This window comes from Mycteria americana, chromosome 1 (genome assembly GCF_035582795.1).
Source record: "Mycteria americana isolate JAX WOST 10 ecotype Jacksonville Zoo and Gardens chromosome 1, USCA_MyAme_1.0, whole genome shotgun sequence".
Lineage (NCBI taxonomy): Eukaryota > Metazoa > Chordata > Aves > Ciconiiformes > Ciconiidae > Mycteria > Mycteria americana.
Genome location: NC_134365.1, coordinates 219,639,600 through 219,664,104, shown reverse-complemented (window position 1 = coordinate 219,664,104; position 24,505 = coordinate 219,639,600). Strand labels below are relative to the sequence as shown.

Genomic DNA, 24,505 nt, shown 5'->3' with positions numbered 1-24,505 from the left:
GGTAATTCTTTGTAAGTGATGGTTGGTAACACAGTATTGACTTAAATAATTCTTTAAGTCATTAGGAAAGCCGACTTTGCTAACTTTGCTATATGCAACATTTGTAGTATTATTTTTGATTTTAAAAATATATTTTTACCTCAGCTGATGTAGCTCTGCTTATACTATATGAATATGTATGAAGCACGCTGAAGCGTATCGGGATTTAACAACAGAGCAGATCCTCTGCATTTTATGAACTAATTTGTGGTAGCTTTTGCTGCAACTTGCAATAGTTCACGTGAGAAGTTGTTTTTCAGCATATATTAATACATTAAGTGGGTTGATTTGCTTAAGAACATAACAGCATTGAAAAATAATTTGCCATTTCGGCTCTGCTGATTTGACAAATGACTCGTGTAAAACAGGCAGAAACACTTCTCCATCTATATAAGAACAGCATTTTTGGGAAACATTCTAGTTTGTAAGTATTAAGGTTAAGAGAAAATGAGAGCAGCAGACTGGTTTCTGTTGAAGAAGATGCACAGGGTGTATTTAAATAATTTAATGTTCTGTTACCTTGTTTGAGACTACTTTAATAAGTCTGAGAAACTTTTCTGTTTAGGTAAAACAAGATTTGCATTGGGTTTTTCCCGGTAACATAATCAATTTCAGTAATCTTATGAAATCTATTGGATGTCTAGGCATTTTTGTCATCCGGAAGTAGAGAGTATACCAACTCTACCTGAATAGTAGCTAATCAAATATGGAGGCTTTCAACATGATGTCCACAGACCTCTGGCCCTTTAAGGGCTCTGTAAAACAAAACAATAAAAGAAGCAGCAACTCTTAAATTTTCTGTGGGAGGATTTCTACATCAGGTGGGAAAAATGTAAGGACTTTCATGAAATGAAGAAAGTTAAACATTATTGCTCTAGTATGTCTTTAGAAACTGCCTTTTAGACTTTTGCTGTTGCAAAAAGGCACTTAAATAAGAGTAGTGAGTATTTTGGAAACTCGGCAGAATACTTACAGAATGTGCATTTCTGTTTAGTATGTCTGGACCAAATAGCTCTTCCGAATGGTCTATAGAAGGTCGTCGACTGGTGCCGCTGATGCCACGGCTTGTTCCACAAACAGCTTTTACTGTTACTGCTAATGCTGTTGCCAATGCAGCTGTTCAGCACAACGCATCTCTTCCAGTTCCTGCAGAAACTGGAAACAAAGAAGGTGAGAGAAAGCTGGGATTCTACTGCAATCTGTGGGAATATAAAAATAATGTCACAGTATAAATTGTTATCTTAGATTTTAAGTGTTAGATTTTTTTTTTAAATCTGAATCATTCCTATTGCACAGTATTCATAGAAATATGAAAAAAAAACTTTTTTTTTTTTTTAAAGATGCCTTTGCAGCATCTGCAGCATAAATCTGACAGCTTTGTGTTAGTGAGCACACTAGCAACTGAAATAAAAAAAAAAAAAAAACCAAAATTGCCAGGAAACGAGGGGGAGATTCACTGGTTAACTTGTTAAGCTCTGTAAACTATAAAAATGTGTACCGATGGCTTAAGATTTTGTAAAGTTCTGTAAGTCGTGAAGGATATTTCAGAACACTTTATTTTAAGAATGCAAGTAAGTAGGTTTTGGTGAAAGTCAAGAAAATTTTGTTGGTTTTCCTTTTTTTTTTTTTTTTTTTACTTCAGATTAAATGTACCAAGTTAACAAGTTAAAAGATTGCTTTCTACTTTCCCTATGCCTTTTAAGTAATGCTAGTATACATTCCATTTAACTTGGCTGAATAGGCTCGAATTATGCTCCATGCAACTAGAGAATGGGTAACACTTCTTGAAATAGGCTGTTTTAATCTGATTTTGTGAGAAATACGGGCTCATTGTACTATTACTTATAAGCAACAGTTTAAAAAAGCTGATTAGCAAAATCAGTTGTTCATTACTGAAGGAGTATTTTGGTTTCTTCAACTGATGTACTGTTGAGGAGAGGCACTAGCTGTTTTCTATCAATTACCAGTCTAGATATGGTCATTTATAGAAAAGCAAAAAGATCAAAATATTGAATTAATGCTAAAATGAATAATAACAAATTGTAAAGTAAAACATCAGATTAATAGAAATAAAAAAATCTAGAATCGGCAGCACAGGTTTCTGGGGACGGGAGGAGGGGAGGTTAGATTTCTGTGTTTGTCTTTGAAGGCCGTTAATTCCATGGCCAGGCTTAGGTCAAAGTGGGGAATATTCAACAGTAACAGGATTGCAGAGGCAAAGATGTGGATAATGACCCAATAAGTCTTTGGCTTCCATTTAAATTGTTAAAATAGTGATAGAATAATGGGATTCTGCACTTCAGTTATATGGAAGGTGTCTTTTCTCCTCTTCAGTGGTGGTTTGCTATTCCTACACAAGTACCACTTCAACCCCAACATCTACCCCTGTTCCAAGTGGCAGTGTAGCAACAGTGAAGTCCCCCAGACCCGCCAGTCCAGCCTCCAATGTAGTCGTCTTGCCAAGTGGAAGTACTGTTTACGTCAAAAGTAAGTGATCCTAGCAACTGATTAACAAAAGGGAAAGAAAGGGACAGTCTTGTGGCTGAAGCATGGACTGAGTTAAACGCTCTGACCTTGGGCAAGTCATTTAATGCCTTTATGCCTTCGTTTAGTCTAAAGAACGAATTTATTGCTTCCCTTTTTCAGAGAAATTGTGTTCAGGATAAATCCACTCACTTGTAAAATGCTGCAGGGAGCAGTAGTGGCAAGGACAAGAAGAGTGAAAAGTATTTTGAAAATAAAATATAGGAATTGCTGTATATCAGTGGATTTCTAATCCAGCTTGTTCAGAACTTGTCTTTAAGGTGGCTCTGCTGGTTGTTTCTGCAGAGGACTTCCCTCTTCCTTCTGCTTAAATAATGCACAGTAGTCACTTATTTCAGTTAGAGAAGGTCCCTCCTTTCCACTTTCAGAGTTGACCTAGACTTTTTTAGAATACAGTAGTTTGGCAAGCATTTATATGCTTACATTAACTATGTCTGGCCATTTTGTGATTTATTTGGAAGCAAATCTTAGTGAGGCTTGCATTCTTGGGCAACTGTGAAAACTCCATATGAAATCCCACCAGACACCCATCTTCATGTATTTAAATTTGGAAATCCAAGGCATAACGTCTAGAAATAGTCTTTTTTCTTGTCCCCCTTACCTTCTTTCTTTGGCTAATAAATCAGCTAGTTCTAAAAGCAGAATATGTCCTCATACGTATGCCCAGCTCATCAAAGGTAGTTTTATTTAACTAATAATTAAAAATGTTTCCTTCTGTCCTTATTTGGTGTCTATCAAAATGCAGGTGACAAATAGTGAAGTTGATAAGTGCTATTTTTATGCTTGCTGTGGATACCTTTAATATTTAAAAAATTATTTTAATCTTTATGCTATACGTGCATATTTGTATAAACTTTTAGCTAGTCAGAAATGTCACATTGTACATAAATATAATGTTACCTGCAAACCACCATCTTTAATGGCTTTATCAACCCATGGAACCCATTACATGAAGATTTTTCATTTTTCTGATTTAATGCACTAATCACTCGGCTTTAGTTTAAAGATTCAGGGGAAAATGTTCTTAACCTCTTAAAAATTTAATTTAGACCTCTGTTGAATTATTACATGGTAATGAGTATAAAACCAGTCTAGACACATGATAGAGGGATGAAAGGTTCTCATTTTTATCCTGTCCATCCCTAGATTTCATTTTTTCCCTACTTTGTGTGCTTCATTTAGGTGGCTGTTTTGTTTTGGTTTTTTTTTTTTTTTTTTTTTTAGTAAGGAATTGCATGTCTTTCAGAATGTGTTATATCAGTCACGTTAGTTTTAACAAACCTGCTTAAGAGCAAACTCGGGAGACCTGAGTTATAGTCGTGACTTCGCCACTGATCTGTTGTGTGACCTCATCCAAGTCACAGTCTGATTGAGCCATTAACCTCTCCGTGCCTCTGCTTCCTTGCTTGGCAAGTGTGAGTTATAGTGCAGCTGTATTACCTTTTAGCTAAATGCTTGTGGAAAACTTTGTGCAAATGCAGTTTCTAACATGAAATTAGAGGAATAACGTTCTTGCAGAACCCCGGCAATAAAAACAGGAGATGAAATGAGCTGTACTTAACGTAAAATAATGTTCTGCTAGTTTAATCTTACTTTCTTACTTCTGTGCTGGGTTGGGTTTTTGTGTGGATGAGGACCACAAACAAATAGCTTTGTCTTCAGTATTTCTTGGTGACCCACCAAAATAACAGCTGTGTCCTAACATCCTAGCTGCATGTGGATTTTTGATTCGAATGGATTCTGAGATTCTTAAATTCCTGCATATTTTCAGTGTGATTAGTGACCTCACAGTTAATGTCTGCGTAGTGCACTCACAGTCATACTTAAAAGCCTGTTCATAATAGACTTTAAAGTCATGTACCCAAGTCTCTGCTTCACAGATGGAGATCACAGCTAGGCTTGTTCAGGGCCATAAAGTAAATTGTTGATTAGAGCTTTGAAATCCGGACTCCTAGATGCACGCTTCATCTGTACTGATACAGCCAGCTAAAACTATTTTTTGGAGTTCAAAGCAAACTTAAAATAGAGCCTTTGCTTCTCTTCTCTAGGTCAGTTTCCTGTCTTTGTGTGGATACGACTGTCAGCCTTCTGAAGTGTACCTGCAAATGAGCTGGTACTCATACTAAAAGAATCTCATTTTTCAGAAGTCACTTGCTGTGCTACTGGGCACTTTCTTGTACATGTTAATTCCTGCGTCTTCACTTTTCAATGCCAGAATATTTAGTTATTTTAATTAGAGATTGACTGTAATTAGATCTTGACCCTAATTAGAGATTGATTGCCAACCAAGTTTGCTTGGCTTACCAGCAAGACTGCTTTTTGCCATGACAGCATTTTTTGTCTTTAAGCCCCAGGCATACGGAACAAGATCATCAGTCTTGTTCTGCGTAGGGGGGATTGCGTCTTTTTGGCTTATCTCTGTTTTTTAGACTTGTTTAACACTGGCTAATTTGGTAAACATAAATGCTGCCCAATAGCTGTAAGAGATTTTCAAGGTAATTAAACTATGTCTTTCTGTAATGTATACCAATTTATGAACCTTTTGCCTACTTAGGAGAGTTTCACATGGATTTAAGATCTGTTGATCATGCTGCAAAATGGGTTATCCATTGCTCAGCTGAATATTGCAGCATACTTTTTTTTCTACGTGTGCAGTAGATGATTGTGAGGAAGAATGAACACATCTGAGGCTGGATTTCCGTTGTTTTTCAAGACTGTGTGTTAGGCGCTGTTTTATAATTGTTGCACAAAACACGCCAAACAAGGCAGAAGCTGATAAAGTGAGGTTTGACCTTCATAATTAAAGTATGTCAAAAAAAAAAAAAAAAATCTCAAGATGCTGTGTTGAGGTGAAAGGGAGGAGGGGACTGTAATGATAAGGATGGCCTTGAAAGTGGGTACAAGGGTTGAAATCGAAGAAGACTGCAGGAGGATAAACTTCAGTAGTCCAGTTGCTGTAAACAAAACCAGCAACAACAACAGTAGTGTAGAGTTTTAAACTGAAACGTGCATGGCGTTATCCCAAACCTCTTGTGTGCGTAGTCTCATTAGTCAAACTTCTGGAGACAGGATGAAATCCCTGTACTGGCTCTTATGTTCTTTTAATCTCGTAAATTGAATGAAGTAACCCAGTAACTGAGTAGCTTGGGTTTTTTAGGGTTTGTTTCTTTGCTTTATGGCACTTTAAGTGTGGTCTATATCAAGGACTAAGACCATCTGTGGTGTGATACAGCATAGTTGTGACCATAAGAAATAGTTTATCCTCTGTTTCTTTTTCTCTTATTTGAAAGCGGGTATAAGACTCAGCAAGTTGTAATGTTTTAGAAAGCACTGAGAGCTGCAGATGGGGAAAGTATAATTTAGAAAAAGTACTTCTTTTCCAGGTGTCAGCTGCTCAGATGATGATGAAAAGCCCCGCAAAAGACGGCGAACAAATTCTTCTAGTTCTTCCCCTGTTCTCCTGAAAGAAGTCCCGAAGGCAGTGACTCCTGTCACTAAAACTATCACAGTGCCTGTAAGTGGCAGCCCCAAGATGAGTAATATAATGCAGAGCATTGCCAACTCCTTACCACCACACATGTCGCCTGTGAAAATAACCTTCACTAAGCCCTCCACACAGACAACAAACACGACAACACAGAAGGTATGTGGGGGAAGCTGCCAAATGTTACTTTATTCTGGTTTTATCAATGAATAAGATGTGATGTTTGACTCTTCCTTTCTGTGAACTGTCTAGCTGTTTTTTAAGGATTGCACTTGGGATAAGGTAATCCCTCTTTAAAACGAACAAAGAGAAAAACCAAACTCTTGTATGAATTTAGTTCACCTGTGTGTGAAAGGACCTGGATTGACAGCCGTGGAGACTGAAGCCCTCTTTTTATCCACAGAACAGGTACAGCACAGGCAGCGGGAGTGCAAGCTTCCCCCAGACTGCCCCACCAATGTGCCTCAACCCTGACCTGAAGGGACCACTTCTAGGGATGAGAGGGGATTCAGTCTCCATGCTCATTCAATTCTTGGCCTCTCTGGTGAGACTGCCAACAAGGTTGCCAGTTAGTACCATTTGTGGTGTTGGGTTTTGTGATATGGACACTAGTCCACTGAGAACTGGATCACATAGGCCACTGAACAGCCTTCAGATGGTAACAACTATTGGTCAAAGGTAATCTTTCTTATTTCTATTTTCCTTATTTATAATTATTCTTTGCAGTAGTAGAATTCCAGGAGAGGTGGCATGGGCTTTCCCTTGCCAAGCCTTTTGTCTAGAGACTAGTTTTTTTGGGTCTATAAAGCTTATTCTTGGAGCTGATCAAAGACTTGGGGGGCTTTATTTTCCTTTCAGTACTAGTCTGCCATTTCTCATTCTACATTAACAGTGTTATAGTGATCGAAATCAGTTGCATTATTTCAGCTGAGTGTGCCCAGCTTTCACCAGAATGCAGTGTGTGGAAAAGATTTTCTGTGTTGAAATTTTGTATTGGACTCAGATTTTTACATGCCTAATCTGTGGCATGACTATTTTCCCGTGCTTTAGGAAGCATTTCAGATGTGTCTACTTTTTTGTTCTTAAGATTTGAAGAAAGGTTAATGGCTCAGACCAAGCTCATTCTTGGTATGGTTATTAATTAAGGCAGACTTGGGGGGGGGGGGGGGTGGGGTGGTCTGTGGAATTAATTTGGCCTTGATATCAACAGACTGATGGTAGGCTGGCCTCTAACAAGCATTTTTTTCCAACTGTGAGAGTTTGACTATTAAGATCAAACCTTCACACAGTATTTGTTCTATTAGTCGTCTTAATTGTTTTATGACTCTATTTGGATTAGCAGAGTTCCCATGTCCCGATTTTTGGAAGCTTTAAAAATAAGGAAGATTAACTGAAGTAATGTGCAATAAAGAATCATAGAATCATAGACTCATTTAGGTTGGAAGAGACCTTTAAGATCTTCAAGTCCAACCATTAACCTCGCACTGCCAAGTCCACCACTAAACCATGTCCCTAAGCTCCACCTAAGGTTCAAGAACTTGCTTTCTGGCCTTTTCCCACTTCAGAGCTCTTTGCTTTCATTTGATTCACTGTTCTTTAACAGTGTCCTTCATCAAATTTCATCTCTGAATACGTGTATAGAAATCCGTGAGTGAGCATAAACCATCAAATAAAATATCCTGCATTCAGTGCAGCGAATCCACAGCTAGGATAGGACTTAACCTACCCATCCTGTTGCTCATTAGGCTTATCTTTTGTGCAGGAAGAATTTTTTTGCCTTAAAGGTCTGTCGTCTTGTATTAAGTATGACTGTTATATATCATGGTGGTTAAAGATGGAGCGTATTAAATCTCCAAAAGGAAGAGAACGGACTGTTGATATGGTCTTTTCTGCAGTTGTGCCTCAGTTTGTTCTGACATGGAGATTTTAGGGTTTGCTTTGCATTGTATTGCTTGACTCGCTTACTAATTTGCAGTGATAGGAAAATCATCACTTGTTTTGTTAGGGAGCCATAGTAGCGTTTGTAGCTGAACTTGTCACACTGCCCTCTTTTGTTGGATTTAGATATGCCAAAATACGTAACTGGATCATTTTGGTGGGATAAATCCTTTTTAGTAGTTTTAAATTAAATGTCAGACTTGTTAGACTCAAATTGGAAATGTACTATTTTAAACAAGTGCTGTTGGATATGAGCAAAGTTGTTGGATATGAATGAAATTCTTCGTTTCTGCATGCCAGCTTTCTGAATTGTTTTGACATTTTAGTAGGTTGGAGGAAGATTTGTCGTAACAACTAATAATGTCACAGCTCACATTTCTGGATTCTGTTATTATAATAAAGTCCTCTGTCTAGGACACAGAAGGAATCTAGCTAGTGAAGCTTCTGGCAGTTAATGCCTTTATTTCTTCAGGGACTAGGTTTTGAAGTCTCTCAAAATAGAGCTGACAGGACTAATTTCAGTGTATGTTAGGAATTAGTTTTTACCTTAACAATTAAAATCAACAGCAACAACAAAGCAACTTGCCTTTTTTTTTTTTTTTTTTTTAATCTGGCAGTCTTTCTAAAGACTGCTCTAAAAGATGCTCTAAAAGATGTGATGCAGTTTTGGTACCCATGATGAGGTTACTTGGATCATTTCAACATATGTGAGAAAATAGTATCTCAAAAATATAATGGTTGTGATTTGAGCTTTAATACTTTTAAATTTTTACCCGAAAATTCTGCTTTCTGGCTATGCTTCGTACATGAGGATCACTAAACTTTGTTCTGCTGTGTTAATTTTGAAAGAAGAAACAGAATAGAGAGACCCAAACCTGCTTAGTCACAGGATAGCAATCATTGTTGAACTATAACGCTTTACAAGCTTTTTTCCTTGCATGATTAAATACTGTTATTGAGTGATAATCTTGGACTGATGGTTTTACCTCTGTCTTTGAATGAAGAACAACGGTGTTTGGGAGTTGTGATTATGCCCAGATTCATCTTACATATCCGTACTTACTTAGTTGAGACACTGAACTTGCCCTGTTGCACTATGGATTATATAGGAAGTTTAATGTGAATAATCTCCCTTTTTTAACTGCAAGTTGTTGTTTGACTGTAGGTGGAATGGAGCTGGCCCTAAAATTCAAACACTTGGGAAGTATTTCTGGTGTTAACTGACTATTTAAGAAACAGGATAACACTCCAGAGGCACATTGTAGGATCTTTCCACCTGCAAGCCTTGTGCCAGAATAAAGCTGTGTTGTGTTCAGCTCATCTGCGTGGTCATAGCCTAAGAGCCATTTCAGAAGGGTGTTTTGATTAAATCAAGGTTAGGCAGAAGGCAAAAATAAGAGTGATGCAGAGAAAATGTTCTCCCTGGAGAATGCAATAAAGTGCTAGAGCAGTAGATGTGGAAACCTTGTCCTTCAGGCATTGGTCCGTTGTGGTCAACCTGCTGTAGCTCATGGAGGTAGTAAGGTTTTGGTTTTCCTCAGATCAAGATATTAAAAGCTTAGCTAAGTAGCAGGGACCATAAAACTAAGTACTGGGGGGAAAGGAGAGGCAGTGGCAGCCATGGTGGTAAAATTTGCTGCTTTTATTCCATCTATGCTGTTATCTCCCCCCCCCCCCCCCCCCAAATTATAAACTCTTAATCTCTTACTGCTTGATCTGTCACTTAAGTCTATTTCTGGTGCCATTATCATATTATTTCTTTTCCCTGTCAGGCAAGGTTTTAGTAGTCCTTGGGTAGTAATGTAAGACTTTCAGTTTGAGCTGACCCAGGTTTTCTTTACTCCTTCTGTACCTTTTTTTTCTATCTGCTTTTGTTACATCAAATCATTAATAAGTTTCAATTTTCAGAGTTTTAATAAATGAAATTTTTGTTGGGACAATTGCATTATTAAAACAATTTCTCAATATTCTTGCATGGGAAACTGAAAATATGTTGTATTTCTGTGCTGTGTGTTTCTATTTTAACTGTATGTTTGTAAGTACAAGGAGGTACATATAAGCAAAATAAAAGGAATCTCTTTACATAAACAGTGCCCATATTCAATACTTAAGAAATGCTTAGTTTTCTAGGTCAGTTGCATAAGAACAGACCTCTTCCAGTGTTATAATGAATTCTATGTTTTTCTATGTCAAATCAGGTTCATGACATTGTAATTGTAACTCGCACTAGGGGTAATGTTTATTGTCTTTAGACAAATGGTTTTCAGACAGATAAGAATTTCTTGTTATTGAGAGCACTAATTCAAGCAGAAATTGTTTTAAACCTAAACCAGGTTTTTCACTGATTAAATATTGATTGTTTATAGCCTTGTGGATCAAAAATATTTCCCATTATGACTCAGCAATTGCTTGTTAATTGTTAAAGAGGGAAAAAAAAATCATCTATTCTCTCATTGCCATTTCTTGGTGTATGTGTAAGGTTTGGGAGAATGGTGTTTAAAACTTGCTTGAAATCCCTTCAGTTCCATTTAAAATGGGCTTCAGGCTTCCTGGCCCAGTTTAATGAAGCCAAGCAGTTCATTCCTGTCTGTTTGCCTTCAGACATGAGATAATTCTACTTTAGATAGTAATTGTTTTCCTCAAAAAAACCCCCACCCTGCTGATTTTAAGGAAAAGTTTATCACCACTTCTTCAAACTAATGGAAACTTTTTGTTGCCAGCAAATGTGAATATGACACTCTTAATAAACGTGTATCCCTAAAACTAAATACACAGGCAGATATATTACTGAAATTGTATGCTTTTAAATAAATGCAAAGAACAAATGAATTTCTTGTTGTTCTTTTTCTTCTTTCAGGTGATAATAGTAACCACCTCTCCAAGCTCAACTTTTGTACCCAACATCCTTTCAAAGTCCCACAACTATGCAGCAGTTACGAAACTTGTCCCAACATCAGTCATTGCCTCAACTACTCAAAAGCAACCAGTGGTTATAACTGCTTCTCAGTCCTCTTTGGTCAGCAGCAGCAGCAGCAGTAGCTGTTCCACTCCCTCCTGTACTGCAAATACTATTGCTGTGACTGCTGTAGTATCATCAACACCGTCAGTGGTTATGTCAACAGTAGCACAAGGTATGGCAATAACATTATATTTATAAAAGCTCTTTCGCTGATGAATTGGACTTTGTTTTGAGAATAGCATAGGGGAGATGCACTTTATGTTTACATATGATGAGTAAAGCACAGGAGATGTGAAAGAAGTCTACTGATGAAACTAATCCAAGATACTCCAGTAAAGTTCTTGTTGAACTCTTTCCTTCTTCACTTCAACAATTAATGTACAGATCCTCTTTTTAAAAAAGAGAATGTGGTGAGACGATGTGGCATAGCTTTTGTATTTTGAAAAGATTTTACTTGCAGCGTTAAAACGCTATAGCCTCAAAATGACTGGCTTTAAGAACTCTGTCTGATGCATGGAAAATGGATGTTTCCAATATTTGAAGATGATTGCTTCTCTTAAAGCCTGATTTACAAAAACATGCAAAGTTAACATCAAATAAGTACAACTTATGTTTGACATGCCTAGTCTTTAGAATATTTTGTGTGCTAGCTAATCTTGATGACAATTCTGAAAGGTAGAGAAGTGTTTACACCTTTTTATCCGTGTATTTTATCAGCATGTCAGTTTCCAAGTCCTTAAAAATTCTGAGTGGGGCTGGATTAAAATTCCTAGGTTTCTGATTTCTAATTCCAGCTATGTATGCTAGCTTGACTGATTCAGCTCCGCAGCCACTAGCTACCCTTTGGAAGGGAAGCTGTGGGTGAATGAAAGGGCCTCAGTGAGCAGCACTTGAAAAATATTGTGCCTGACAATGACAAGGGTCACATGACAACTTTTCCTGGCCCATGTTTTCCATTCTTGTTCCATTCCACAAAAAGTTGGGCAACCAAATCAAGGCTGAGGTTGTATTTTGCCTTCCGTATTGCTTCTGTTAATCAGGTTCTGAAGATATCAATCTACAGAGCACAAGGGCTTTCAGCAGAATTTCGTATTGTTTGAACTGTGGATTTTTAATTGGGTTTGATCATGGAAGAGGCTATAATTCTAAAATATATTAGACGGAATATCTCTTTAACAGTTTTTTTTTTCAAGACTGTCGGTGTCATTGCAGAAGATGCTGGTGAAACGTTTTGTGACATAAGCTGATAATCACTCCAAATGTGAAGAAAGTTAAATTCATGAATGAAAACAGCTGACCAAGGAAATGGAGAAACCATCTTAGATGATGCAGTGAGAAAAGGGTTGCTTATTTAGATTGCCAGAATTGTAGTTTATGGTGATTTCTATTGTTATCGCTGCCATCTGTAAATGTAGAGAAATTAGAGAGGAGATTTTCTTTCTATTTTCCACTACAGCTGGGACTTGGTTTAAAAAATGCCTTCATAAGACATGGGCTTTATGTTCATCTCTTTTGGTGCTTATGGATGTGCAGTTTAGAATTACAGATGAAGCCAAATTTTGCTGGAAATGTGATGGCTGTGTAAGGGAGTGACAGAAATAAGTATTAAAATTTATTTGGGAACTTTGTCTTTCCATCTTACTGAAAACTTGTTTTGATCACTTTATTATTTGGAAGGTCACCTAACCTATCAGCACAAAAATGTGTGTTCCACAGTTTTCTAAATTACACACTGTTACTTGATTCATTCTTTTAAAATAACATTGCACTCACTAACAGATACTCCCTTCTAATGTTGATGGGTTTGGTATTTGTCATCCTCATATCCTAACTTCCTGTAGTCATGATTTTCATTATAAATATTTTGCTTTCTTGAAGTTTAAAGATCAGGCTTTGAAAATATTTGTGAATTATTTGTACTACAAAAGGTGCAGAAAGTAAGACTGGTATTGTGGTCTTTCCATTAGCTGCTGTTCTGCTGCCACATTGAAAATTTGTATAAAGCTCCCTTGCCTCTGAACAGAGTGCTTCTGCTACGTGGGAGCTTTTTTTACTCATGTATAACTATGCATCTTTCAGTAGTAAAGACAGCAAAAGTATTTAAGAAATTGTAATATTTTTCTTTCATGTTGCACTGTTCAATCTTAAACCATTTACTCTTTCACAGGTGTGTCTACATCGGCAATTAAAGTTGCCTCTACCAGACTACCTTCCCCAAAAGGTTTGGTTGGGAATCCAACTCAGATCTTAGCACAGTTTCCCAAACAGCATCAGCAGTCCCCCAAACAGCAGCTGCACCAAATACAACAGGCCCAACAACAACAGCAGCAGCAACAACAGCAGCAGCAGCAGCAGCAACAGCAGCAACAACAGCAGCAGCAGCAGCAGCTGGTGCAGTCTTCTGTAGCTCAACAGCAGCCACAGCAATCTCAGTTGCCGCCTGGCATCAAGCCCACCATTCAGATCAAACAGGAATCAGGTAGTTGGAGTTAATCTTGGGTCATATTGCTGATTGGTGAGGTCTAACTCAAGAAAGTAGGGCAGAATTCTGTCCCAAAATGTGCATGGGGAGCTATCATTAAGGCATAATTATTTGACTACAGTATTTGGCATTAAACCTGGATATAAGTAGATAGTGAAGGATGTCTTCATGTTTTCAGCTAACAATAATTGGAGAATTTGGTTCTGTCACTCTTCTTGTTTGGTTCAGGTGTACAGACCATGCTTTAGGAAAAATGTTTTCTCTTTAGAGATTGAAAGGTATGTAAATATCTTCAAAAGTAACGTGATTGGTAACCTGGAAGACACCAGTTTTCCGAAGATCCAGGAGCTGTTCAACTGTATCAACTGGAAAAAGCAGTTAATCCATGTTTTAATTATTTTCTTGGGTCCAGAAATCAAAACCTACTTTTGAGGTACTTGTCAAAACAAATACAATTAGATCTGAGACTGGAAGTTGGACTGGATTCTTTTTGTAACATTGATGCATACAGTTGACTTTGGGCAAGTCATGTAATCTTTCTGTGTTGGCTTTACTCTGCTGTAGAATACAGTTCTTATCTCCGTAAGATGTAGTAAGAAGTAATGCTTGCAAAGTTATCCAATTCTAAAGGAAGAAGTGCTATAAAAGTGCAAAGTATTTTTAGATCCATATTTTATATTAATTATGTCAGTAAAATTATTATTTTATATTCATACTATTTAGATCAAAGAATTAAAATAGACCATAGAATGAAAAAATAAACAGCCTTACTCCTGTCCTTTGATAAACTTCCTTTTGGATTATAGGACCATTGCTTAAGAAAAAATATCCACTAATGAAGGCAGGTAAGAGGCCTCCATCCTCCAGTCACTGAACAGTATTTGATTAATAAGAGCTTCATTCCTTGCCTCCTACCATGAGTTTACGCTCAATGTTCTTTTTAGTTAAAGTTTCTTTGGGAATACCATCTGAAACCTAATCTTTCTGGAAGATGTGAATTGATTTTCACAAAGACTTTTTATCCAGTTTTGTGTCTGGATGATGCAAAGGCTTCAGTTTCTCTTTCCTAACTTAAATAATTTAAGTTTGGAGCTTACTTGCTATGTACTGCTTTTATAGTCAATGTAGAAAGAAGAAAACATCTCCAGAAGATGTTTCACGTCCCGGGTGAACAAAGTTGTTCCCCTAGAAATATTTGTGTACAAATATAAGTGCCTACATTTAGATGGGATTAATTCAGGCTGGGTGTTTTGTGGCATTTGACCAACACAATGCTATACATTTACCTCATCGTGGAACAGAACGTAAGGTGCAAGTGTCCTGGATATACTTTTGAACAGATGACATGAATCTCCTGGTTTGCAACTGGGAAGTGAATCTCGCAGAGGTCCCATTCTACTACACAAATTGAGAGAGGGAGCGGAACCCTTGCTGTCCTTAGGTGTCCTCATCCTTTGTTCTTGCTGATTCTACTCAGAGCTTGTTTCAGCCCAATTCTTTTGTGGCTTCAAGATAACCAATAAATCAAGAGGAGAGCAAGCAGCCTTCCCTAGCCAGTGTCACAGTTGCTTCCTTATACCCACTAATACTCTTTGTGCAGACAGCTTTTTTTAATTTATTCAGAGGGATGAAATTCAACTAGGCTAATTAAGACACATTAGAATTTACAGGCTAAATTGATGAAGAACTATTTCACTTTGAGGTGGTTCATTGTATATGAACCAATTCAGTATTGGTTGTAACCTGTTGGTTCCTGGGAAACATTCTATTTTTTGAATCATGGACCAGAAAAGGTTAAAAATCACTACAACAAATCAATGATGGAATGGAATCCCATGCCTCAGTGGGAGTAGCTAGGAATTGAAGCAGGCACATGAAAGGCAAAGATGATGACTGTCTTGTTATTTGCAAAAAAAAAAAAAAAAAAACCAAAAAAAAAAAACAAACAACCAAGCATAAAAAAACAACCCAAACAACAAAAAAATTCTTTTCAGAATCAAGAATACATGGGCTCAGAATAGAAGCCTTGTGAGGCTACTTGCCCACTAGGGCTTGGTCTGAGAAAGCATTTCAGAAAGTAACTTTTCGTGCCTGTATTTTAACAGTGACCTTTCTCCTTTCCTAGGTGTTAAAATAATCACTCAACAGGTGCAGCCCAGTAAAATCCTTCCCAAACCAGTTACAGCGACCTTGCCCAGCAGTAGCAATTCACCTATTATGGTGGTTAGCAGTAATGGGACTATCATGACAACTAAACTGGTCACTACTCCCACTGGTAAGTTATGGCTCTGAGAAGGGAAGGGAGGGTAAACCCAGACATACAGGTGATCAAACATGGTTTATTAGGGTAAAAAAAAAAAAAAAAAGCACTTCTCTCTTGTGAACAGTAAGCACGACAGCACATTTACAATCCTGTTGATATTTATTCTAGATTAGGATTTTTGCACTGAGTGCTCTTTTATTCCTCTTATGGTCTTTTTGAATTGGTACATAAAAATATGATTGTTCTTTCCCCACTGGCTTTATTTTAAAGGAACTTTTCTTGCAACTTATACCGATACTTTGCACTTCTGTAGCACCTTTTATTAGATGATTTACATTAATTTAACTTTTTAGGTACCTCAAGCGGATAGGTCAGCATCATTCCTATTTTACATATATGGACTTTAAAAGACAGGTGACTTGCTCATAGTCCTGCAGTGAATTTATAAAAAGGCCAGTATGTTGAATTTTAAACTCCCAGTGTTCTTCTGGGGATCTAATTGCATTTGTGTTTTCTTAATGATTAAAGATCAGAAGTAATGCAGACTGTTCAGATTGTAAACCTGTTTGAGGAAAACTTGAAAGGTAGCTTTCTTCTAGTTTTCAGAAAACTCTGACATCCTGAATTTTTACCATGGGTTGGGAATATTAGGATAAACTCAGGGTTAATGTTCTTTTTTTAATTTTTGAAGTACTTCACAACAACATTCTTAAGTACATACAGAAAAAAACCTAGCAGTTTTGCAGTTCATGTAATTGGTAAAACGTGCATTACGCCCTCTTGGATTTGAACACGTGGCTTTTTTTATTATAACAAACTGGTTTGCTCTGTGATCTTTAGCAATTAAGGTCTGTAGTGCACTATCTGCAGCAGTACAAGCAGAATAGAATTATAGTGTTTGTGTAGCTGTTGACTTGTATTACCATTTTGAGCAAGTTTCTTTTGTGGACTTGGTTCTGTTTCCATTCTGAGAAGGAGTAGGTCTGAAAAAACAGCATTTATACCGTGTCAGGAGATTTCTTTTGTACTGCTAAATGCTAAATCCAGAAAATCGCTATATCCAGAAAATATAATTTTATCATCATAAATTATATTTTTCTCTTAGAGTGATATTTAGACCAGTCGTTGATGTTCTTTATAAAAACTCTGTCATACAGGAGAAGTGAGAGTATAGGTGTCTTCCAAGAGAGGAAGGGATCAGTTCTGGTAGTGTCACCAGGTGCCTAACTCTTGGGCATCTAAGGAGGCAAGTGGCAAACATACAGCCAGAATCTCAACACCTATTGAAAATTAAAATCTGAGGCACAAGGACTTGAATTAAAATATGGCAGTCATGGAACATTTGGTAAAATATTTCAGAAGACTCTTACATTAATTTAAAGTTGGTATATATTTGAATATTGGTCTGTGGGTTTAAAAAGTACTAGGAGAATTGTAAAGGGTGGTAATAAATTGCAGTGTGGGGTCTCTTTGAATAAAATCTAATGCTTTTTTCCTAAACTAACTTATTTTTCCACAAATACTAGTGGAGGATTGTGTTCTAACAGTGAACTTTCTTGTTCTCTCTTTAAAACAGGAACTCAAGCAACATATACGCGGCCAACGGTTAGCCCCTCTATAGGGGCTCGGATGGCTGGAACTCCAGGGGCTGCTACTTACGTGAAAACTACAAGCGGTAGCATCATTACTGTAGTACCAAAATCACTGGCTACGCTGGGAGGGAAGATTATCAGCAGTAATATTGTTTCTGGTAGGTATATAAGTACTTTGATATTAAGACTTATTTCAAAGGTAACTTTAGACTTGCTTTAATTGTTCAGGACTTTTCTGTGGGTTACGTGCTCAAATAATTACTAGAACCTTTATTGGAGAAGAAGTTAATTCAGAAGAAAAATAGCTGAGGATGAAGAAGAAAATAATGGGTAGAAGTTATGGAGATAAAGTGTCCTTAAGGATTGCATAGTTCTTGTGTTTAAGAAGGAAACATCTAATGTGATGGAAGCCTGGGAGGAAGAGAGAAATGTGGGGGAGAACAACTACTATATTGTCCTCTGTTAGAGGGCAGAAAGATCAGAAAACTGTATTAGCCCCAATTTAAAGCATTTTGTAATCTGGATGCTGCCCTCTTCTATTCCAGTGCACGTCCAAAGAACCAGAATAAAAATGAACTGTCTGTTAAATTCAGCTGTGCCGTTTCCACCTTAACTTGTTCTTCTTTTGTCAGCGTCAGCCTGTCTTTCCCTTACCCTCTGTTCTAATTTAAGTTTTTCCTCCCAGCCTCACGCAGACCCTGCTGCTTATCTTTGTTAGTCTGCTGACCAGCCTTGATGCTCTCTGCCAGCATAGCCTCTAAACGTAGGGTCACATCAGGACCCAGAACCAAGCACACTCCCACCAGTCACAATTTCTTAGTTTTGGACTTTAACAGTGCTAACGCAGAGAAGGTCTGCTGGATTTCCTAAGCTAGGTGCCTGTGTACAGCAAGATCTGCTGGGTCTGTTCATCCTGTCTAGTAATATCTTTAAATTACTCAGAGGTCCTGTTGTTGGTGCTTAGCAAAGACCTGACATGGCACCAGCCAGCTCCTGTCACTGGAAGGTGCTGCACAAGCTGTCCTGTAAACCCACTCTGAGGTGTAGTCTGGTAGATATACCTCAGTTTTTCAGATCCTGATTTCCACAAAATTATATTTAGGGTTGGTACAGTAGCTTCTTTGGGAACAAGGAACTTTTTTAGCCTGTTGTGGGTATGATGAGTTGTTAAGAAGATTTCTAGATCTCTTAGTGAGTTTATACACAAATGGAAGTAGTATTCTCCTGAGCACCAGCTAATGCGGGGAAACCCTTGGCTGGTCCTGATAAGGATAATAACAATTGTCCTGAAAAACACGCTTTTGGAAAGGATGCCTGCTTTTTTTTTTTTTTTGTTGTTTCATGGTGGGATTTTTTTTTGTGGTGTGGAAGACGGGTGGGTTTATTTTGCTAAGGGAGCAGTCTTTAGATGCCTCTGAAGTCACTAGAATTAAGTAGATCATGATCTTGTTTCAGTGTGTCTTCCCTTTTCCAGAATTAGTAGAATTATTAATCTGAAATACATAGTGAAGTATCTACAGGCATGACTAATGGGTAGAAGCTAGTGAGGGGAATCCTCGTCTCTGCAGCTCTGCTGTGATTGAGTGATACTTTCTTCAAAGAGAAGGTGGAAGATGTTGATATAAAGCTGTCTGCGTAGATATCGAAATGGCGGTCTGATAACACTGATGACTTACATATCGGTGTATGTACTCTTGTAGACTTTGGAGGGCTGACTAGAATTACCTGTCACTGCAGTTAAATAAAAACATGATACAAGGAATGGAACTAATTAAATACTGGGAGAGGAACAGAAATAGCCAACCCAGCTCTTCAGAAAAAGAGAAAAAAAACCCAAACCCCACACTTCTAAACTCAACTTTTAAGAACTGATTGTAAAACAATAGCATATTTTTCTTTTTTTCCTTCTTTCAATCCACTACTTGTCACTTGTATTACAACAGTTCAATGCCAGAAAGAGCTAGTATTTCTCTTGACCAGAGATACATTCTTGGTACGTAGATTCTTCTGCAGAGGTTATCTGTAGAAGAATATTTGTCTGTGCAAATAGGACCTTGAGTTGAGTATTAGTGGAGTCCTTATCCCCCCCTAATTCTAGCCTGTGAAAAGTTAGACGTGTTAGCCTGCAAAAGCTATATTAGTCTGCTCTGTAATTTGTGAGAAGGGGCTGTCTGTCCTAGTATAGAATGAATTACTCTGTCCTGGGCATGCCTGTTTTTACTGTAGGTGAAAGATTGTAGAGTGGGCATCTAATCGATATATTGAGTTGGGTGACATAAATTCCCATTCCAGATACTGCCCTTTTTTTTTTGTTGTGCTGTCAGATTTAAATACAGTGATTCCTACAGAGCTTACCGACTTCTGCAGTGGAAGAAAATGTACATGTGATAAACTGCACATTTTTTCTTTTCCCACAAAAATTTAGGAACTACAACCAAAATCACTACGATACCAATGACATCCAAACCCAATGTGATTGTTGTGCAAAAGACTACTGGAAAAGGAACTACAATTCAAGGGCTTCCAGGCAAAAATGTTGTCACAACGCTGTTGAATGCTGGGGTAAGTAAGAGTTTCAAGTCTCAAATCAATAGCCAAGTGACAGGCTGTGTGGTGGCTGCTGCATTCATTCTGCTAAAGTCCCTATTAAAAGCAAACTGTGCACGAGCTCCTTAACAGATACAGCATGCCTTAATGTCAGGGATGTTTGAAAAGCAAGTATGTTTTGCAGGATATGAAGGATGCTTAAAACCAGCTGGGGATGTTCTCAAAGTTAAAGGAAATAAAAACTTTTGAGCTTGCCTTTTTTCCATGGTTAATGATTTTGTAATCCTGAAGGGATTAAGTAGAAGGAAATTACTAGAATTTTACACTGTTTATGCTCTAGTGAGGACCACGGTCCTGTGTTATAAACTTGCATCTCCAACCATTTATCTTTGGGATGTAAAGGACAGCAATAAACTGTCCCTTCACAGTAAGGGTACCACCTTTCAATTTATGTGGTGTGTAACACTGTAACATCCTGTACCTGAGTATTGTATAGTGTTGAATTATTTTTTGGATAACCTGATGTGTACTAAGAACAAAATCAAGCTTCCAGCTTCAATTGGGTTTACCTATAAGTGCTAGTAAATAAAAATGTTGAACGTGCTTTATGTTCCTAGATAGAACTGTGAGATTTAATGCATTAATCATGTAATCTTTAAAAGTCTACTTGAGTAGCAGAGCTGAGTAGGGAGGGTTTTTTTCAATCTTTTAGGAATTTTTTTTTAAGATTTTGAACTTTCCTAGTTTACAAAACCAAAAGCTGTATTTTCACACAAGTGGAAATCTCATGATGTTACACAGTAAGAACCACCAGAATGTGGTGATATTTCTGAAACAAGTGTGGTTCTTGGGATTTCCAGCTACTTGACGGGAATTGGTAGGAATACTGGGAGGAGTGGCAACTGATGTTGTTCCTCATCTGGTTTGTTACTGTGCAGAGCTAAAAAAAAGCATGCTCAATGTCTTTGCTCTTCTTAAGCTATAAGGAGTCTAGTTGTATGTCAGCACTATTCCAAAGTCAAATGTTTCCTGTGAAACAGCTGTGAATCTGCATTTTTTTTTATTAAGTGAACTTTTAGTTTAAAAAAAAGCCCATATGTAATTAATGTCTTGGTCTTGAGGATAATACGAAGATCTATATTTAAATAATCTCTTTTTAGAATCTCAATTCAAGTTTTGTAGATGTCTTGCCAAAGCTAGTGTTAATAGAAACAAGAGGTTTTAAAAAAACATTTCCGAAGGATTTGAGGAAAGTTTCAACTTCTGTGAATTCTTTGAAGCAACTTCAAAAAAACCTGTCGGTGTCTTTTAGTTACTCCTTTTTGTTCATCCCTTCAGAGCTGCTCAAAAGGTAAAGTAATGGAAAAGGGGATTTTGGTAGCTTTTCCATTCAAAGCCACAGGGGTTTTTGTTCTTGGTCTTTGAATTGTTTTTTGTATCAAATAAGTCTAGTTGCAGCAGCAGCAGGTTGATTTCATGGTACACACACTCACCTATAACTGTGTATTTTTTTTAGAGAAGTGGATCTCTCTGAAGAATTTCACTAAGTTAACCTGTAAACTTTGACTTCTCTACAGGGGGAGAAAACTATTCAGGCAGTGCCAGCAGGAGCAAAACCTGCTATCATCACTGCCACAAGACCCATCACAAAAATGATTGTAACACAGCCAAAAGGAATAGGGTCCACGGTCCAGCCAGCCACCAAAATCATCCCAACTAAAATTGTTTATGGTCAGCAAGGGAAAACGCAGGTACAGTGAGGACCCATTTCTGTCTTGAAATGTACCCCTACATTTTAATGGGAAGTAAATAATTTTTCACTGTGTTGCTACATTTGTTGCAGGGTTAATATATGTCTGTGGGGAATGAGACTTAGGGGTGTAATGAGGTGGCCTTGATTCTGATTTCTTGAGCACAGTGTTTGTATTTGTTAGCTGTTTCTGGAGGCCTAGAGCAAGCCAAAAGGATTTACTAAGGCTTTCACATAACTGAAACTGTATGGTCATGGCTCTAGATGACAGCTAATGGCTAGATCATGAGAAATAAAGATGCAGAGTCTGAGCATAGGTCATCCATCAAATCTGAGGTTTTACTGAACTTATTTTCTGGTTAACATATGTTCAGGTTGTCCCTGCAACCTTGTGTAGTTGGTGGGGCTGTATACAGAGAATCTGGCTTATTTCTGGAGGCTTTCAGTTTCAGCTTTTTCTCTGGTTGCACTTAGTATTTAAAAGAACTAAAGTTTTATCAGGTATAATATTTTGCGTGTCTTGATTGTTCAAGACTGTATTTACTGTGGACTGTGGAAGAGAGGTGCTTGTCCTTATCAGTGCAGTGCATGTTCCAGCTCACTTGCGTAGCTTTCTCTTATCACACCATAGTTGTAATCAGCCCTGAAAAACGACTGTTTACTGTTTTATTGTGTTAAGTACTCCAAATTACTGAGTGAGAAGTACATTCTTGTGCATTGCCATTTACTTGGGCTTTGTGGTTTAATAATCAGAACTGCTGAATTTACAGGTAGGCTTCTTCAGTAACTTACAAATATTATGTAGGTCTTGTACATTAATCTATTTGAGTGGCACCCTGTATTCTGATTGCTCAGGTCTGTTTTCTTGAGTGCTCTTACTATACACAAAATTTGTCTTTCTCATTAGGTTCTCATAAAACCAAAGCCAGTGACGTTTCAAGCAACAGTTGTGAGTGAACAAACTAGGCAGTTGGTGACTGAAACGTTACAGCAGGCGTCAAGGGTAGCAGAGACAGGAAACTCATCTCTCCCAGAAGTGAAAGAAGAACCACAAACCTACACCGATAGCAGCTCTTCTTCTACAGAGTCCTCCCAGAGCTCCCAAGGTGTGTATTAGTGTCGCATAAAATATGAATGGACTGTCTCCCAAGCATGCTAGCTAGTTTCATATAACACACTGTGTCTCCTTTCAGCACAGGTTTTCACCCTGTTTTCAGTCTGTTAGTAGTGAGTGTCATTGTTCACTTCCCTTATGGCTTTATTTATCTTTTATGAGCTATTTACTATATGCCTCCATTTCCTATATGAAAAGTGGAGATAATGGTTTCTTGCTGGCCTCTGACTTGCTGTTACATGCTTGTGGCCTGCAGCCTGTTCCCTCTTTTTGGGGATTCCGCCAGAGGTGGGCAGTGTAGCAGGTTTTTTTGGTGTTCTGTTTTGTTTGTTCGGGGTTTTGGGGGGTTTTTTGTTTGTTTTTTTGGCAGCCCATGCTCTGCCACCCTCTTTCCTGAGTGTATTGAAGCATCTCTCCACTGCATGACTGAAAGCTGTCATGTGACCAACATAAATTTTGGGCCTTTTATAGGCACATACATGTACATCAGGACATGTATCAGACATGCAATCCTGGTGGGGATGCTGCCATGGCTTCAAGCCATGATATGGATGCAGCTCTTTGTGTGGTAGAGGAGGATAAATAATAGGGCATAAATAACACCCAGCCTTTGGTCAGGAGTGACCATAGGGTGTATCCCTGCATCAGATAAAAGCAGATGTCTCTCAGTGAAACGCGTGTACCTGTGTACCTTTCAGTCACCTTTTCTATATAGTTCTGTAACTATTGGTCTATACTGCCATTTTAAGTAAATTAAAAAAAGTTTTGAAGATTCAGCAAACTTACCAAAATTAGGAGCTGTTAATTCAGAATGCTGAATACATGTTGATCACCTGAACTGCTCAAACCTTCTGAAAAAGAGTTCAGTCCAAGACAAATTCAACACACAAAAAAACCTGCTGAACTTTGTTCAAACCAAAGCTTTTGCAAGCAACTAAGATATAGGATCTTTTTTTTTTCTGGAAACTGTTCATAACATCAGCAGTGTTTTACTTCGAGTCAATTGTAATAAATACTAAAGTGTTGCAGAATGAGAGTATGCATCCTTGGCAGTGTTCAAAACGCTAATGGATAATGAGTAACCTGGTCTAATTTTGAGCTATAGCCCTGCTTTAAAGCAAGAAGTTGGACAAGAGACCTCGAACCCCAAATGGTTCTGTGATGACTTGATGTGCCTTTGTTCTTTTGCAAACAGATTCTCAGCCTGTAGTCCATGTGATTGCTTCAAGAAGTCAAGATTGGTCAGAACATGAAATTGCTGTGGACACAAGCCCTACAATAATTTATCAGGATGTATCCAGTGAATCTCAGTCAGCTACTTCCACAATAAAAGCTTTGCTGGAACTTCAGCAGACAACAGGTGTGAGAACACATGTGGTTGTTTAGGATAACTCTAAAGCTGCTTATTTGGTTAAGCAGCGGTTTGTAATAAGTTACGTAATTGGAAAGCGCCTATCTTGAATCGGCTTGATTCCTCCTTATCCTGTAACAGTTTGTTTAAATCTATTATATAATGTTCACTGTCTATTTAATTGAACTTTGGCATTTATATTGGAGGTTTATGTTATTATGGAGGCTTATGTATTGGAGGCTTATTTTATGTTTTTCTTTTCTTCTAAAGCAGTGAAGGAAAAGTTAGAATCGAAGCCAAGGCAGCCTACCATTGACCTGAGCCAAATGGCTGTCCCAATCCAGATGACCCAAGAAAAGAGGCATTCTCCCGAAAGTCCTTCAATTGCTGTAGTAGAGTCAGAATTAGTTGCTGAATATATCACAACTGGTAAGTGACTAAG

At 37.8% G+C, this 24,505-nt stretch overlaps 1 protein-coding gene across 29 annotated transcripts in view; it reads left to right on the top strand.

Moving 5' to 3' along the window:
- Positions 1–24,505, top strand: part of EMSY (EMSY transcriptional repressor, BRCA2 interacting) — a 42,325-nt gene that overhangs the window by 6,743 nt on the left and 11,077 nt on the right. For 20 of the 29 annotated variants that reach the window (XM_075491273.1, XM_075491274.1, XM_075491284.1 and 17 more), the window contains exons 5-16: positions 1,034–1,209; positions 2,374–2,526; positions 5,967–6,226; positions 10,863–11,136; positions 13,132–13,443; positions 15,572–15,721; positions 17,286–17,459; positions 19,727–19,863; positions 21,426–21,599; positions 22,506–22,704; positions 23,908–24,072; positions 24,334–24,492. In XM_075491273.1, the coding sequence (XP_075347388.1) occupies positions 1,034–1,209; positions 2,374–2,526; positions 5,967–6,226; positions 10,863–11,136; positions 13,132–13,443; positions 15,572–15,721; positions 17,286–17,459; positions 19,727–19,863; positions 21,426–21,599; positions 22,506–22,704; positions 23,908–24,072; positions 24,334–24,492 (2,333 nt within the window). Of the gene's footprint in view, positions 1–1,033; positions 1,210–2,373; positions 2,527–4,678; positions 4,697–5,966; positions 6,227–10,862; positions 11,137–13,131; positions 13,444–15,571; positions 15,722–17,285; positions 17,460–19,726; positions 19,864–21,425; positions 21,600–22,505; positions 22,705–23,907; positions 24,073–24,333; positions 24,493–24,505 lie in introns of those variants that run through there. The other 9 variants (XM_075491275.1, XM_075491264.1, XM_075491289.1 and 6 more) reach the window with 5 other exon arrangements.